The sequence below is a fragment of the Siniperca chuatsi genome, linkage group LG12 (genome assembly GCF_020085105.1).
Source record: "Siniperca chuatsi isolate FFG_IHB_CAS linkage group LG12, ASM2008510v1, whole genome shotgun sequence".
Taxonomy (NCBI): Eukaryota; Metazoa; Chordata; class Actinopteri; order Centrarchiformes; family Sinipercidae; genus Siniperca; species Siniperca chuatsi.
The window spans coordinates 1,227,613-1,245,833 of NC_058053.1; the positions used below are offsets into that span (position 1 = coordinate 1,227,613).

Here is an 18,221-nt window from a genome sequence, read left to right on the forward strand (position 1 = left end):
GTTCCTGTCTCTGTAATAGGATGTGATGGTCAATGGTGTCGAACGCCGCACTAAGATCTAACAAGACCAGTACAGAGACAAGTCCATTGTCTGATGCAATTAAAAAGTCATTTTTAATTTTCACCAGTGCTGTCTATACTATGATGCACTCTAAATCTTGACTGAAAATCCTCAAATAAACTATTTATTATTTAGAAAGTCACCCAACTGATGCCAACTGCTTGCTCAAGGATCTTAGAGATAAAGGGAAGGTTAGATATAGGTCTATAGTTGGCTAAAACCCCCAGATCAAGAGTGGGCTTTTTAAGAAGCGGTTTAATTACAGCTACTTTAAAGGATTGTGGTACATAGCCTCATATATACTTAAAGACAGATTGATCATATCCAGTAAAGAAGTGCTACCTAAGGGTAAAACGTCTTTAAGCAGCCTAGTTGGAATGGGGTCTAAGAGACAGGTTGATGGCTTAGATGAAGAGATCATCGAAGTTAGTTGAAGAAGGTCGATAGGAGCAAAGCAGGCAAAATATATATCAGGTTTTACAGTTGTTTCTAAGGTTTCTGTGTTTGAAGATACAGTGGGTACGGAAAGTATTCAGACCCCTTTTAAATTTTTCACTCTTTGTTTCATTGCAGCCATTTGTTAAAGTCAAAAAAGGTTCATTTTATTTCTCTTTAATGTACACTCAGCACCATCTTGACAGAAAAAAAACAAATGTAGAAATTTCTGCAAATGTATTAAAAAAGAAAAACTGAAATATCACATGGTCATAAGTATTCAGACCCTTTGCTCAGTATTGAGTAGAAGCACCCTTTTGAGCTAGTACAGCCATGAGTCTTCTTGGGAATGATGCAACAAGTTTTTCACACCTGGATTTGGGGATCCTCTGCCATTCTTCCTTGCAGATCCTTTCCAGTTCTGTCAGGTTGGATGGTGAACGTTGGTGGACAGCCATTTTCAGGTCTCTCCAGAGATGCTCAATTGGGTTTAGGTCAGGGCTCTGGCTGGGCCAGTCAAGAATGGTCACAGAGTTGTTCCGAAGCCACTCCTTTGTTATTTTAGCTGTGTGCTTAGGGTCATTATCTTGTTGGAAGGTGAACCTTCGGCCCAATCTGAGGTCCTGAGCACCCTGGAAGAGGTTTTCTTCCAGGATCTCTCTGTACTTGGCCGCATTCATCTTTCCTTCAATTGCAACCAGTCGCCCTGTCCCTGCAGCTGAAAAACACCCCCATAGCATAATGCTGCCACCACCATGTTTCACTGTTGGGATTGTATTGGGCAGGTGATGAGCAGTGCCTGGTTTTCTCCACACATACCGCTTAGAATTAACGCCAAAAAGTTCAATCTTGGTCTCATCAGACCAGAGGATCTTATTTCTCATAGTCTGGGAGTCCTTCATGTGTTTTTTGGCAAACTCTATGCAGGCTTTCATATGTCTTGCACTGAGGAGAGGCTTCCGTCGGGCCACTCTGCCATAAAGCCCCGACTGGTGGAGGGCTGCAGTGATAGTTGACTTTCTGGAACTTTCTCCCATCCTCCTACTGCATCTCTGGAGCTCAGCCACAGTTATCGTTGGGTTCTTCTTTACCTCTCTCACCAAGGCTCTTCTCCCACGATTGCTCAGTTTGGCTGGACGGCCAGGTCTAGGAAGAGTTCTGGTCATCCCAATCTTCTTCCATTTAAGGATTATGGAGGCCACTGTGCTCTTAGGAACCTTGAGTGCTGCAGAAATTCTTTTGTAAACTTGGCCAGATCCGTGCCTTGCCACAATTCTGTCTCTGAGCTCCTTGGGCAGTTCCTTCGATTCTCATTTGCTCTGACATGCACTGAGAGCTGTAAGGTCTTATATAGATAGGTGTGTGCCTTTCCTAATCATGTCCAATCAGTTTAATTAAACACAGCTGGACTCCAATGAAGGAGTAGAACCATCTCAAGGAGGATCAGAAGAAATGGACAGCATGTGAGTTAAATATGAGTGTCACAGCAAAGGGTCTGAATATTTATGACCATGTGATACTTCAGTTTTTCTTTTTTAATAAATTTGCAAAAATTTCTATATTTCTGTTTTTTTTTCTGTCAAGATGGGGTGCTGAGTGTACATTAATGAGAAATAAAATTAACTTTTTTGATTTTATGGCTGCAATGAAACAAATAGTGAAAAATTTAAAGGGGTCTGAATACTTTCCGTACCCACTGTAAATCGGTACTGGTTTCTCTAATAGTTAAAATTTTATTATTAAAGAAGCCCATGAAGTCGTTACTGCTGAGGGCTATAGGAATGCATGGCTCAATAGAGCTATGATTTTCTGTCAGCCTGGCTACAGTGCTGAAAAGAAACCGTGTTTTTATTTTCTTCTATGAATGATGAGTAGTAGTATAGCCACAGCAATATCAGATAGACATCTAGAGTAAGAGTTTTTGCCTAATGGCGTGTAGTCCAGTAATAGCAGTTCAAAAGTTATTAAATAATGGTCCGAAAAAGAAGGATTCTGTGGAACGACTATTAAATGTTCAATTTCAATGCCATATACCAGAACAAGGTTGAGGGTGTGGTTAAAACAGTGAGTGGCTTCATGTACACTCTGACAAAAGCCAATCTAATCTAATAATGAGATAAACACATTACTAAGGCTATCATTTTCAAAGTCCACATGAATATTAAAATCACCTACAATAATTACTTTATCTGTTTTAAGGGCCAAACTTGATTTAAAAACTCTGAGAATTCCGATTAAAAATTCAGAATAAGGACCAAGAGCGCAGTACACTATAACAAATAGAATTGGCTGTCATGTTTTCAAGGTTCGGTGTGAAAGACTGAGTTATAATTTAGTTTAGGTTTAGGGTTGATTAATAGTCTTGAGTCGAAGATGGCTGTAACTCCACCTCCTCGGCCTCGATGAATAGTAGAGTAGATAATAGAGTATTAATATGACTGGACATTTAGGCTAACATATTCTTCATGACCCAGCCAGGTTTCAGTAAGACAAAATAAGTCAATATGATGTTCTGATATTATATCGTTCAATAGTACAGCTTTAGATGACAGAGATCTGATGTTTAAGAGTCCACATTTAATTCTTCTATTTTGTTGTGCTATTTCAGCGTTTTTGTTTAGGTTTTTATGTATAACTCTTCTTCTGTTAACTTTAGATTTTATTAATTTAAGTGGTCGGGGGGCAGACACCGTACTAAGGAGTTTTGGATGGGTAACTACTCTGGAAGCCCAGAGAAGCATGTAAGACTGCAACTCTGCTTCCTGGTCTCAACTCTGCGTTGTCATGGTTTAGATCCACTAATAAACAGATTTCTAGATATGAGAGCTGCTCCATCCAAAGTGGGATGAATGCCGTCTCTCTTAATCAGACCAGGTCTTCCCCAAAAAGTCAGCCAATTATCTACAAAGTCCACATCATTTGCTGGACACCACCTTGACAGCCAGCGGCGGAATGAAGATATGCGGCTAAACGTGTCATCACTGGTCAGATTTGGCAGGGGCCCAGAGAAAACTACGGAGTCCGACATTGTCTTTGCATATGTATACACTGACTCAACATTAACTTTAGTGACCTCCGATTGGCGTAAACGGGAGTTGTTACCGCCGACGTGAATAACAATCCTACTGTATTTACGTTTATCCTTAGCCAGCAGTTTTAAATAGGATTCAACGTTGCCCGCTCTGGCCCCAAGAATACATTTGACTATGGTCGCTGGTGTCACTAACTTCACGTTTCTCAAAATGGAGCTGCCAAAAATCATAGTTGGTTTCTCAGCGGCTGTGTCGCTGAGTGGGGAGAACTTGTTAGAAATGTGAACAGGTTGGTGGTGAACCGTGGGCTTCTGCTTAGGGCTATGCTTCCTTCGGACAGTCACCCAGCCTCCCTGGTTTCAGAGACGGCTTACAGGAGCTACCTCTGGTCGGTCCGCACCGGCTACTGGGGGCTGGCTAACTACAGCAGCTAATGATTGAGTTCCCATGGTGCGGAACCACGTTTCTAATTCACTAAGCCTTGCCTCCAATGCTACAAATAAACTACATTTATTACATGTACCATTATCACTAGAGGAGGCAGAGGAATAGCTAAACATTTGACATACCGAACAAGAGAGAGCAGGAGAGTGAGAGGGAGAGAGAGGAGCCATTGCTAGCTGCTAAGCTATAGAACGTAGCTAGCAAAAATTAATAGCGTGTAATCTGTGGAATTAGCGAAAAACTCATTAAAAGAAGGAGAGAGCTATGAGCGCTTGAGCAGAACAAGTGTACATTTAAATGTATAGCAGATAGTTAGTCACTATAATGAAGAATCGAACAAAATTAATTTTGATGAGCTAGAGCAGCAGAATTACGCTACTAGTAAAACAAACACTGGTGACCAGAAATGAGACAATACGCTTACCGTAGCACGTCAGCCTCACTGTGACGTGTTATTGGCTCTGTTATTAATACTGACATTATTTTTCCTATAGCTGTCATTCCTGTTGTTATTAATGTATTAATATTAACACTACAATTACATTTCTACTATTTAAAAAATTCTAGGTGGTATTCGCATTGTGCCCCCTCTCTCCCACCCCCTCTTTCCCAAAATCAATCTCTCTCTCTCTCTCTCTCTCTCTCTCTCTCTCTCTCTCTCTCTCTCTCTCTCTCTCCGCCCACCATTGAGTCTGGTTCTGTCCAAGTTTTCTGCCTCTTAAAAGAAGTTTTTTTTCTTGCCGCTGTCACCAAATGCTTGCTCATGGTGGGATTTGTTGGGTCTCTGTAAATAATATAAAGAGTACGGTCTAGACCTGCTCTATAGGAAAAGTGCAATGAGATAACTTCTGTTATGAATTAGCGCTATGTAAATAAAATTGAATTGAATACAGAGGCTCTGTCCCAGGTGTATCCTGACCCATCAGGGCCCTGGACCTGTGCCTGGCACCCCTTTCAAGTTATCCATCCTTGGGTCTAGGTCACGTTAATTGATTAATTATATTACTAGGAATTGTTGTTATATTCATCTGGAAAGTACTGACAAAATGTGGTGTAAATGTCAATAAATTATTAGGTTATTAGCCTGTAACGGCTATCGATATAAATTAACCAGACGCATGTATTATGTAATATAAGCTATTTATCGAGAATAACTACATGTGTGTTTTGAAATAACAATTATACTGTATTAAATGACATTTGATTAAGAAAAATATGCTTTTAGAGCATTAGAAATGCCTGTTTTACCTGTCTGGGATACCGTGAGTTGAAAACAGCATATGTCCGGACTACTACAGTGATGTGAAAAAGTGTTTGCCCCCTTCCTGATTTCTTATTTTTTTGCATGCTTGTCACACTTAAATGTTTCAGATCATCAAACAAATTTAAATTCTAGTCAAAGATAACACAAATAAACACGAAATGCAGTTTTTAAATGAAGGTTGTTTATTATTAAGGGAAATAATTTTGGCCCACTCATCTTTGCAGAATTGTTGTAATTCAGCCACATTGGAGGGTTTTTGAGCATGAACTGCCCTTTTAAGGTCATGCCACAGCATCTCAATAGGATTCAGGTCAGGACTTTGACTAGGCCACTCCAAAGTCTTCATTTTGTTCTTCTTCAGCCATTTAGAGGTGGACTTGCTGGTGTGTTTTGGATCATTGTCCTGCTGCAGAACCGAAGTTCGCTTCAGCTTGAGGTCACGAACAGATGGCCGGACATTCTCCTTCAGGAGTTTTTGGTAGACAGCAGAATTCATGGTTCCATTTATCACAGCAAGTCTTCCAGGTCCTGAAGCAGCAAAACAGCCCCAGACCATCACACTACCACCACCATATTTTACTGTTGGTATGATGTTCTTTTTCTGAAATGCGGTGTTACTTTTACGCCAGATGTAATGGGACACACACCTTCCAAAAAGTTCATCTTTTGTCTTGTCAGTCCACAGAGTATTTTCCCAAAAGTCTTGGGGATCATCAAGATGTTTTCTGGCAAAAATGAGACGAGCCTTAATGTTCTTTTTGCTCAGCAGTTGTTTTCGTCTTGGAACTCTGCCATGCAGGCCTTTTTTGCCCAGTCTCTTTCTTATGGTGAAGTCATGAACACTGACCTTAACTGAGGCAAGTGAGGCCTGCAGTTCTTTGGATGTTGTTGTGGGGTTTCTGAATGGCTGAAGAAGAACAAAATGAAGACTTTGGAGTGGCCTAGTCAAAGTCCTGACTTGAATCCTATTGAGATGGGCCTAAATTCCTCCACAGCGCTGTAAAAGACTCATTGCAAGTTATCGCAAACACTTGATTGCAATTGTTGCTGCTAAGGATGGCCCAACCAGTTATTTGGTTTAGGGGGCAATCAAGCTTGAGTGTGGATGTATTAAGGCAGCAAATCAAATTTACTACAGCAAGTGTCTGAAATACAGTGAGTCTACGTTGGCCTGTAGCCTAGAACAGAACAGAAAATGCATTAAAATGCAAAAAAGCCCATTTGTGACTGACTTAAGCAACACTGAAAATATCTTTTATCTCTGTAGCATCTTGTTTTTCTGCAGTTTCAACAATAAGAAGTACTCAAGTTAACTGACAGTGAATTTTTAGGTCAGATTTTACTCCTTTGTGTAACTGTTGACTGTCTTTATTTTCAGGATCAATGCAGTTTCTAATGGCCAGGTGAGAGGAGACACATATGGAGAGGGCTGCCTTGGCAGGACAGGTGTGTTTCTCTAAATGTGTGTGAGTTTGTGTGTATGCATTTTGTCTTAGACTGGGACATATAACTGCGCACAGAAATCTTGTAATATATTTATGTATACCATTAAATAGTGCTGGAGCTGACTGTATTGATTTGGATATTGGATATGAGGTGGGAAATGGGGATGTTGTCATGCTAACATGCTAAGCTAAGATGTTGACCATGGTAAACATTACCTACTAAACACCAGCATGATAACTTTGTCAGTGTGACTATGCTTCTATTAGCATTTAGCTAACGTACAGCCTCACTGAGCCACTAATGTTTTTGTAGTCTCAGTTTTGTTTTTCAATTTGGTCCAAAAAAGAAGCAGGAGCTTTGGTACTGATTTATGAAAAGTTCACAGTAAAAAAAAAAAAAAAAAAAGCAGATATGCTGCTCAATCCATTTTTGAAGTTGCATGCATTATAGTTTAGAGTATGTTTATCTATAATATATCAATTGGACTGGGACCACATCTGTTTGGAACATTATGGGGCTCAAGGGTTAGCAATGACATGTTATGAGGTAACGTAAAGGACAGGGCCCCAATGAAAAAAAGTTTCCAGATGTGTCTTGGGGGTCCAGGAAAGTAAGATAAATGTTTTGAGGGTAAGAAGGGGGACCCCAACTAAGGTTAAAGGTCAATGTCTAGAATGGTGTATACATTAAGCTTTTCTTGGTTCTTTGAGTATTCCTTGTACTACTCCTTAGCTGATATTAAATCCCGCCTGATTGAAGGTCGACTCGTGACTCTGTGTGTGTGTCCTGTCTTGTCATCTCTCGGCAAAGAATCTTACCTATCACGTGGTTGTACAACAAAACAGCTATGAGGGTACTTTTCTGTCTTTTATTATGCAGTCAAACAGAATAGGTTTGAGAGCAAAACTTTCCACACCGCAATCAATTTTTTTATTTTTATTGCAAGTAAAATTAATTTGTGATTTAAAAATGTATTAATGCAAAAAAAAGCAGTGTTGGGCAAGCTTCTTGGAAATTGTAGTTAGCTAAGCTACCAGTTACTCTACATTAAATGAAGCTACACTACACTGAAGCTACCTCCCAGAGAAATGTAGCAAGCTAAGCTACAGCAACATGGCAAAAGTAGCTTACTACAAAGAACCTTCTTTTTTTCTTTTTTTCACATTGAAACAACATTCCAAGTCAATGCTATCTCAGTGATCAATAAAACGAGCAATAAGCTGTGCTCTCTGCTCTCACTGCTCCAAAACCAACTACGCTTAATTGTAGTTAGCTAGTGGTTAGCTGCTGACAAGTAGGTGGCTGCACGGTGTTTGCAGACTGCACTGAATTGTGATGGTTATCTTATTCGATGGTTGTGTTAGCTTATTCAGAAATCACCTGAATGTGTGAACTCAAGCTCGCGTGTCTGTATTCTGCTGCAGCAGAAACGTCATAGGCATCAACCCAAGGATTGGTAAGTGATGTCACCGTCATACAGAAGCACTACACATACACTTCCGTGCAGACGGTGGCGTCACTTACCGATCCTTAGCAGTTTTATTTATTTATTAGCCGATGTGGTCTGAATGTTAGCTGAATGTTAGCTTCATAAATGTTCAAGTTTACTCAAAATGCTTGAGGAGATGTAACGTTAGCTTGTAGGGACGCTCCTGCACTTGATCAATAAAAGAGCTAAGCTACTGAAAAGCTATTTGATTCAGAAGACAGCAACGCTACCACCACGCTACAGAGAAATGTAGTTAAACAAGTAGCGCCACTTCTGCCCAACACTGTCCAAAAGTTTTGTTTTCAAATCCAAAAGTTTTGCTTTTGAAACCAAAGCTTTACTTGCTGTTGAGCTGACTATCGTGGGTGGGACCTATGCTGAAAGATGTAAAACACGTCCCTATTGGCCAGCCTTGATTGGAGTGGCAGCTGGGCAACATCCACTGTTAGTAAACAGGGGAGACGGAGCGGGAGCGGAGAAGACAGAAAGTCACTGCACAGGTAAGTTTATGCATAACTTCCGTCTTCATAATAGCAAGCATGTTATGTTTGAACTGGTGCATGTAGATTGCTTTTGTGTGACGATCTGTGATATTGTAATGGGTTAAAAATACATACTATTTTGTCAGCCTGTAAGTTAGCTGCTAGCTTAGCCCAGTAAGATAGTCACTACCGATACGTGCCCAGGCTGCCTATTAGCCTGCATAGCGTTGTGTATGTCGCTACTAGTAAACAGGACTATTTGTGTTCGATCTAATGTTAGTTAAAGTTATATTTGTGATGTACTATATTATTTTATCAGCCTACATCTTAACGTTAGTCTAATCTGTCTGGGTTCCAGCCACCTGTTTTTACGTGCATTTTCGGAACTGTGACCTGTCATATCTGTGTGGAGCGATGAGGAGACTGTAACCATCCTTATCATCATCATCATCATAATAATAATAATAATAATAATAATAATAATAATACGTGAAACAACAGAAATGTCACATTTACATCATGTTTTCTACATTGTTTTTTTCACCATTTGAGGTTTGACTGGCGCTCACCCAATTACGTCATCTTGTTGCGCCCTCTTATTCTGGAGAATTAGCGCCACCTACTGCTTATCTCAATAAACCAACTCCTAATAATCACGTTACCGTAATGGATGGAAACAAAGTATTCATTCGCATTTACTTTTGCAGATTTTTGGCCCACCAAACAAAATTACCTTGGGCAATATGGCTTTATATGTATGTGAATGTGTTATTGATATAACTGGTGAGAGAAAAAATATTACTTGTTGTCCAGTATTGTCCTGCAGTATTGTACAGCTTGTGCATGACCGGACCGATCAATTGTTAAAAACATTTATGCTTTGCTCTGTATGATCACATTACGATGTTATGCACCTTCATATAAGGACATCGATGATCAATTACGTTTTTTGTAGTCAAATCAAGTGTTATGTCTTTACTGTAGATTGTTTTCTATCATTTGAATGGATCATCATGCACCTGCAGCAGGCAAAGTTCTATACATCCATCTCATGGCCATGTTGTTTCAGAGTGCCCATTACTGCATGACGCAGGTGAAGGCGGTACCACCAACTATGGCCTGCATAAGCACTCTACTAACATGGCATTGGCCACAGACACAGGTAACAGGTTTGTGCAACATTGTGTAAAACCCTGACAATAACTGATATATTAAAGCAAGATATTACTACAGTCATGGCTGTTTGTTTGTATCATTCACAGGATGACTGATTGAGAGCTTACCGAAAGGTGTGGAATACTTGACTTACTGGAGCCGGGAGATGGCTGCATGGCAGACGAAGGGTTCACCATTGAGAAGACGCTGTCTGACCATGGGGCAAAGCTGATCCTACCCTCCTTTTAAAACCACAGCGCAGTTAATCAAAGAAGATGCTCTGAAAACACAAGCCATAGCTCGGCTTCAAATTCTTGTTTAAAGAGCAATCAGAAGAGTGAAACAGAGTGTCATATCTGGGTCAACACTCCTCTAACTTTGTCTGGGACAGTCAGCCAGCTGTGGACTAACTGCTGCTTGATGACCAACTTTCAGGAACCACTTGATTTGAAAGGCCACATACCTGTTGCATAGAATATGAATGTGTTAAATGTCATAGCCAATAATGAATTATCCTTTAGACAGTGGTGGAATGTAACTAAGTACATTTACTCAGGTACTGAAGTACAATTTTGACATACTTGTACTTAACTCGAGCAGTATAATTTAATGCTACTTTATACTTCTACCCCACTACATTTCAGAGTCAAATAGTGTATCTTTTTATTCCACAAAATATATTTGACACTTAGTTACGTTTCTCATATATGCTGATATGATGCGTACTGTGCTACTAATCTACCCAGTGGTATACAAAGTATCTAAAATTGGCTCCACATTGATGAACTACAACATTAAAATATTCTTACACGTAGTTGTTAGTGATAAAAACAGAATAATAAAATATTCTATAATAACATTTTTAAAAGGTGCCATTCTGCATACTGAGTATTTTTACTTTTGATAATTTTTCTGATAATGCTTCTGTACTTTGAATTACATCCTGAATTCAGGACTTTTACTTGGAATTGAGTAATTTTAGACTATGGTATTTCTATTTTTACTTAAGTAAAGGATTTGAGTACTTCCACCACTGTCTTACACAAAAAGTATGAATTCATGTTTGTGTTGACTGACATGATGATCAACTGTAGGTTAATGCAAGTACAGTGAGCTTAATTCTCATTAGGCCAAGAGCATTTAGTTAGTGCATTTTACCCATTTGTTTACAACTGTCTTTTATGTAGTTCTGCAGTAAGAGAGTAATAGTTATGTATATATAGAATTTGCAAAGAACAGTCACTCGTGAGCTAAAATAATACTTTTAATATTTGTTTACATTGTTTAACAAGACCAGTCCCACTGACTAGTATCCATTTACTAAAATACTTAAAACCCCAAAACATGTCTCTTAGAATTTATTACATTTATAAATATTTACACACACAGGCTCCTAGATATACAGGTAAGATATCTGACAAGTATAATAGACAAAGAGTTACTGGTGTTTACTCAGTAAATATATTTCTAAAGGTGCTATTGACATGAAAATTTCATCAGATGTTGGTAACAACTCATGAAATCTACACATGCAAAGAATTCTAACCATAGATGTCCATAAATTATGTGTTATAATGTTAAATGACAGGGAAAAGTATTGAAAGCCAAGACCAGTAATTAGAAAGCAATCCTGCCCCTTGTCAGTGCAAATTAATATCAGCTGGTTCAGTCCCAACTGATGGCCTATAAAAAAGTGTCTCATTACCAAGGTGTCAAAAGAAACATCTCATGATGCGTAAAAGCAAAGAGCTTGCTCAAGACCTTTGCATCCTTATTGTTGCAAAACATACTGATGGCATTGGTTACAGAAGGATTTCAAAACTTCTGAATGTTCCATTGAGCACTGTTGGGGCCATAATCCAGAAGTGGAAAGAACATAATTTCACCATAAACCGGCCACGACCAGGTGCTCCTGCAAGATTTCTGACAGAGGAGTGAAAAGAATTATCAGAGTTGTTCAAGAGCCAAGGACCACTTGTGGACAGCTTCAGAAGGACCTGGAATTAGCAGGTATAATTGTTTCAAAGAAAACGATAAGTAATGCACTCAACTGCCGTGGCTTGTATGCACGCTCACCGCGCAAGACTCCATTACTGAAGAAAAAGCTTGTTTAAAGTTTGCTGCACAACATTTGGACAACCCTGTGACATGCTGGGAGAATATAGTCTGGTCAGATGAGACCAAAACTGAACTCTTTGGATGCCATAATACACGCTGTGTTTGGAGGAGAAATGGCACTGCACATCACCCCCAAAACACCACACCAACAGTAAAGTTTGGAGGTGGAAACATCATGGTGTGGGGCTGTTTTTCAGCATACGGTACTGGCAAACTTCATATAATTGAAGGAAGGATGAATGGGGGAAAAATGTACAGAGACATTCTTTATAAAAATCTGCTGCCATCTACCAGGATGATGAAGATGAAACGAGGAAGGACATTTCAGCAAGACAATGAACACAAACACACAGCCAAGGAAACTCTCTCAATTGGTTTCAGAGAAAGAAAATAAAGCTGCTAGAACGGCCCAGCCAATCACCTAACTTGAATCCAATTGAAAATCTATGGAAAGAACTAAAGATCAGAGTTCATAGACGAGGCCCCCGGAACCTTCAAGATTTGAAGACTGAAAAAATGGGCCAAAATCACACTTCAGCAATGCATGCAACTCATTTCTCCATACAGGAGGCGTCTTGAAGCAGTCATTACTAACAAAGGCTTTTGTATGAAGTATTAAATGAATTTCACTAAGCGTATTCAATACTTTTTCCCTGTCATTTAACATTATTATACATTTTATAAATTCAAAATTTTAAATTATACTTAATTTATGGACATCTATGGTTAGATTTCTTTGCATGTGTGGATTTCATGAGTTGTTACCAACATCTGGTCAAAATTTCATGTTAATAGCACCTTTAGAAATATATTTACTGAGAAAAAGGGTGACATGTTCAATACTTATTTTACCTGCTATATGTACCAAAAAAGTAAAGGTCCAACTGACCTTGAACCTGCCAGTAGAATTTGATTTCTTTTCAGTTTTGCCTGGCCATTCACACATTTGACATGCCCCGCCTCAGAAATGTTACAGATGTCTAGGCATTTAAATTCTGGAAGCTCAAAACTAGGTGCTACATTAGGGTCATAAAACTTTGCATCTGTTCTGGCACCAAGATGAGGAGCATTGGGATGTATGACAAAGCCACAGGGTGAGACATTTACATTGAACAGTTTTGAGTATTGTTCCAGCACCTGAGGTTCACGCTCAAGGCCCTTTTTCATTGTACTAGTTTGTTGTACTCCCTCACACATGGCAAACCTCATAGAACCTACTGGCTGTTACTCTGGGCTGGTGCATTTCTTTCCATATTGGACACTGCTGTTGTATGCCCTCCTCTATCATAGCTGCAATCTCCTGTGTGGCATTTAGGATCTCCAAATGGAAGAACTGGTGGAAGTTTGGGACAAAGTGTACAGCAGTGGAAAACTTAGCACCGTCCACAGGGAGTCTGGGGAATGCTGGGGCATCTGGGTGTTTGGCATGGCCAGTGGTAAACCTCGTGCCACAGGTCAAAACCTGGAGTCAACCAGTAAAAGCTCAGACAAGCCATTTAGCACAGAGGATATTAGTGGTTGGGGTCTAAGGCTTTTTAGTTCTTCCCCAAGGGACAACACTGATGGGACAGGGAGGGATTCTGAAACAAATGAGGCATTAAAAAAAAAATCCATAAATGTACAGGTATTAAATTCAGCATCCTTCCACACTTATCTTGCAAGTTCAAATTGGTAACATACAACAATATAATCATGAATACACAGACAGCAGTATGACAATACAGTAATAATGACCATCCACTTGATGGAGCATTGATTTACATATGCTCCTGGCAGATGGCTTTGGTTTCTTCATCACCAAGTCCTGAATATGTTCTGCACAGATCCCCTGAGAATGATACAAACAAACAGCCATGACTGTAGTAATATCTTGCTTTAATATATCAGTTATTGTCAGGGTTTTACACAATGTTGCACAAACCTGTTACCTGTGTCTGTGGCCAATGCCATGTTAGTAGAGTGCTTGTGCAGGCCGTAGTTGGTGGTACCCCCTTCACCTGCATCATGCTATAATGGGCACTCGTATATAGAACTTTGCCTGCTGCACAGGTGCATGATGATCCATTCAAATGATAGAAAACAATCTACAGTAAAGACATAACACTTGATTTGATTACAAGAGATTTCATCGATCATTTTTAAAATCATATTGTGCTTATATTAAGGTGCATAACATTGTAATGTGATCGTACTGTACAAAGTATAAATGATAACACTTATGGTCATGCACAAGCTGTACAATACTGGACAACAAGTAATATTTATTATTATTAATAATCTCTCACCTGTAACATCAATAATACTGTCACTACACATTCCCATACGTATAAAGCTAAGTAACCATAAAGCCTTATTCTCAAAGGTAATTTCGTTTGGTGGGCCAAAAATCGGCAAAAGAAAATGCGAATGAATGCTTTGTTTCCATCCACTACCGTAATGTGATTATTTGGAGTTGGTTTATTGAGATAAGCAGAAGGTGGCGCCAATTCTCCAGAATAAGAGGCTGCAACAAGATGATGTAATTGAGTGAGCGCGTGAAAAAAACAATGTAGAAAACATGATGGAAATGTGACATTTCTGTTTGTTTCATGTATTAATGTGAGGAAGGTTACAGTCTCCTCATCGCTCCACACAGATCTGATCTTTTCATCTGCCACTATTATTAAAATTGAAAATGCGCATCAAAACAGGTGGATGGAATCCAGACAGCTCAGCTAGCGTGACACCTAAGATGAGAAAGTGACTAACGTTAACTAATGTTCAAATGGTGGCTTTTTTGGATTTGCATTAATACATTTTGAATCACAGATTAATTTTACTTGCAATCAAAACTTTTTGATTGCAGTGTTGATAGTTCTGCTCTCAAACCTATTCTGTTTGCATAATAAATTGCATAATAAAGACACAAAAGTACACTCATAAACAGCAAGATTGGATGATACCAGATATTACTGCTACCCCTGTCACGTGACACGTTTCTTTTCGAAATTAATGAATTCTAAAAAATTCTAATTAATGAAACTGTTCATGAAGACAAATGCAATTGCTAAAACAATTTATGCATGTCAAGGTTATGTCATTCATGTTCAGGTTAATAGAGGCTACTGTAGCCTTCATTATAGCTGGCATAATACAATATTCTATTTTATAATTGGAATATGCACCAATATGTTCCAATTCCTTCCCAGCTACAATATTAAAAAGCACTTTTGCCCAGACAAAATGTGTGTGTTTGTGTGTGTGCACATACCTGTGAGAGATAAATGTGTGTGTTAGGATTAATTATATGTGTGCCCACAGCACAGTTGCCTTTTTTAAATTAAGCCTCTGTCCATCAAAATATCTGTGCACATCTCTGCCTCAGGTCAGCATCTGATCAAACAGTCAGTGTTTCTAGTGGAAACACTATTTGTATTTGTCAACTGTTTAAAGACAACATCCTGTTCATAAACTACCACTAGACAACTAGATAATTTTTGTTGATTTATATTATTTAATACACACAAAACATTGCAATGGTTCTGTGTTCATACCTTATAAAATACTGTTTGTATTGTATACCAGCAATTTTTGCCACAAGCACTGTTGCTCTGCTTTCAGTCTATTGGCTTATCATCAAAAATATTGTGCTGTAATAGTAACTAGTGAACTAATGAAAGTGATTACCGTGTCCTTGCAGGAGCTCGTCTCTGGCTGTTTATCGGCTTCATGATGATGTTTGGCTCACTCATCGCCTCCATCTGGATCCTGTTCGGTGGCTACGTCATGCCAAGTAAGTGTCCACTTGAACACCACATTTTCTTACTGTCTTACTATTTCTTCTTTGCCACTTCCTTCTGTCCCTGCTTGTCTTTTTGTACTTATATTGATTGATTCCACAGTTGAAACAAGTTGATGGATTATTTGGTACATGTACTTTATTATAAACTATTTCAATTTTATTTATATAATGCCAATTCATAACAATAGTTATCTCATTGCACTTTTCCTATAGAGCAGGTCTAGACCTTAATCTTTATAATATTTACAGAGACCCAACAAATCCCACCACGAGCAAGCATTTGGTGACAGTGGAGTAACTACCGTGGCATCTGTAAAAATCTCATTGGCTACCTCCAAAAACGCCGCACCATTTGACATGTATATACCCTTCAAATGTTAATTAACAAACATGTACACCAAACAAAAAATGTTAAGATATTGTTTTATTGATTTCAAGAAAGCTATCGACATTATTTGGCATGAAGGGCTCTATTACAGACTTCTACATAGGGGTATAGGGGGCAAAATGTATGATCCGGTTAAATCAATGTATTTGGAAAATAGGTGTGCTGTTAAAATTGCAGACAAACAAACAGAATCCTTCACCCTGAGAAGAGGTGTTCGTCAGGGCTGCAACTTAAGCCTGACTTTATTTAATGTGTATATAAATGAACTTGCTGTACAGTTGGATCAGTGTGCTGCTCCTGGCCTCTCCCTCCTAGATAGAGAGGTGAAGTGTCTGTTTTATGCTGATGACCTTGTTCTACTGTCTCCTACTGAACAAGGACTACAGCAACAGCTGGACATAGTAGAAAAGTACAAGAAGTAAAAGTCAGAACTGGGCCCTGGAAGTAAATATGAAGAAAACTTAATGTCAGGATTGTTAAAAAATGCCCCAGATGCCAGGAGAACAAATAGCAGTTTACCATAAATAATCATATCATTGAACACAGTATGAGTTATACCTACCTTGGTATAACCATAACAGCATCAGGGAATTTCAACATGGCAGTGAATGCACTAAAAGAAAAAGCTCGAAGAGCTCTAAATGCAATTAAGAGAGCATGAAATTCCATTATCCACTTCCCCTCATCCCTGCGGCTCTGGAACATCTCCGTGGTGCCACTGTCTTCACCAAGTTGGACCTCCGCAGCGCCTACAACCTCATTCAAATACGTGAGGGGGACAAGTGAAAGACAGCCTTCATAACTCCTACAGGACATTACCAATATTGTGTTATGCCCTATGGCCTGGTCAACGCCCCCTCCGTATTCCAGGACTTCATCCATAAGGTGCTTCAGGAGTTCCTCCACAAGTTCGTCCTGGTCTACATCGATGATATCCTGATCTACTCCCGAAGCATGGCCGAACATCGCCACCGCGTGGCGGAGGTCCTGAAACACCTGAGGGAGTTCCAGCTCTTCCTAAAAGCTGAGAAGTGTACCTTCCACCAACCCTCAGTGCAGTTCCTTGGTTACAACATCAGCAGCAGTGGCATCCAGATGGACGAGGGGAAGGTCGATGCCATAAGGACATGGCCCACTCCATCGACAATCAAGGAGCTCTAAAGATTTCTAGGATTTGCAAACTTCTACCAACGATTCATCCAGGGCTACAGCTCCATTGTGCATCCACTCACCAACCTACTCCGTAATAAGCCCAAGTCACTGTCCTGGTCAGCAGCTGCCAACGAGGCCATCAATACCTTAAAGGAAGCCTTCACCAGTGCACCGCTCCTCGTTCACCCCGACCCGGAGAAACCCTTCGTCGTGGAGGTGGACGCCTCCACCACAGGAGTAGGAGCGGTGCTCTCACAGCAGCAGCCAGCCTGACTCCATCCATGTGCCTTCTTCTTCCTCAAGCTCAGCCCAGCGGGGAGAAACTACGACAGTGGCAACCTGGAACTTCTTGCCATAAACCTTGGAGGAGTGGAGGCACTGGCTGGAGGGTGCCAAGCACCCATTCCTGGTACTCACAGACCATAAAAATCTAGAATATCTACGAGAGGGCAGATGCATTTTCCCGCCTATGCACCTCCGATGAGACCACAGAACACATCATTCCTAGGAATATCATCGTTAGTCCTATCCAATGAGCGGACCACTCAATGCCTCCTCCGACACTCCACCGGGCTGTCCCCCGGGCTTGCAATACGCGCGCAGAACACAACGCAACGCACTCTTCTCTGGGCACTGGCCACCGAGGGGCCAATGAAACCCTCTCGCTGCTAGGAGAGCGCTTCGGGTGGCCAAATATGGCTAGGGATGCGAGGAGGTACATCCAGGGATGTCAGGAATGTGCTGTTTCTAAAAGCCTGCGCCACCTTCCATCCGGCCAATTACTTCCGCTGCCCGTTCCCAACAGATCTTGGTCACACCTAGGAGTGGATTTCATAACCGACTTGCCTGCCTCCGATAACAACACCTGCATCCTGGTAGCAGTAGACCGATTCTCCAAGTTCTGCAGACTATTACCCCTCAAGGGCCTACCCACAGCCATGGAGACAGCAGAACCACGTGTTTCGCTATTATGGT

At 40.2% G+C, this 18,221-nt stretch overlaps 1 protein-coding gene across 4 annotated transcripts in view; it reads left to right on the forward strand.

Moving 5' to 3' along the window:
• LOC122885063 (transmembrane protein 50B) overlaps positions 1–18,221 on the forward strand; it is a 40,685-nt gene that overhangs the window by 6,459 nt on the left and 16,005 nt on the right. For 3 of the 4 annotated variants that reach the window (XM_044215693.1, XM_044215694.1, XM_044215695.1), the window contains exons 4-5: positions 6,614–6,681; positions 15,605–15,697. In XM_044215693.1, coding sequence (XP_044071628.1) covers positions 6,614–6,681; positions 15,605–15,697 — 161 coding nt within the window. The remainder of the gene's footprint in view (positions 1–6,613; positions 6,682–15,604; positions 15,698–18,221) is intronic. The other variant, XM_044215696.1, reaches the window with a different exon arrangement.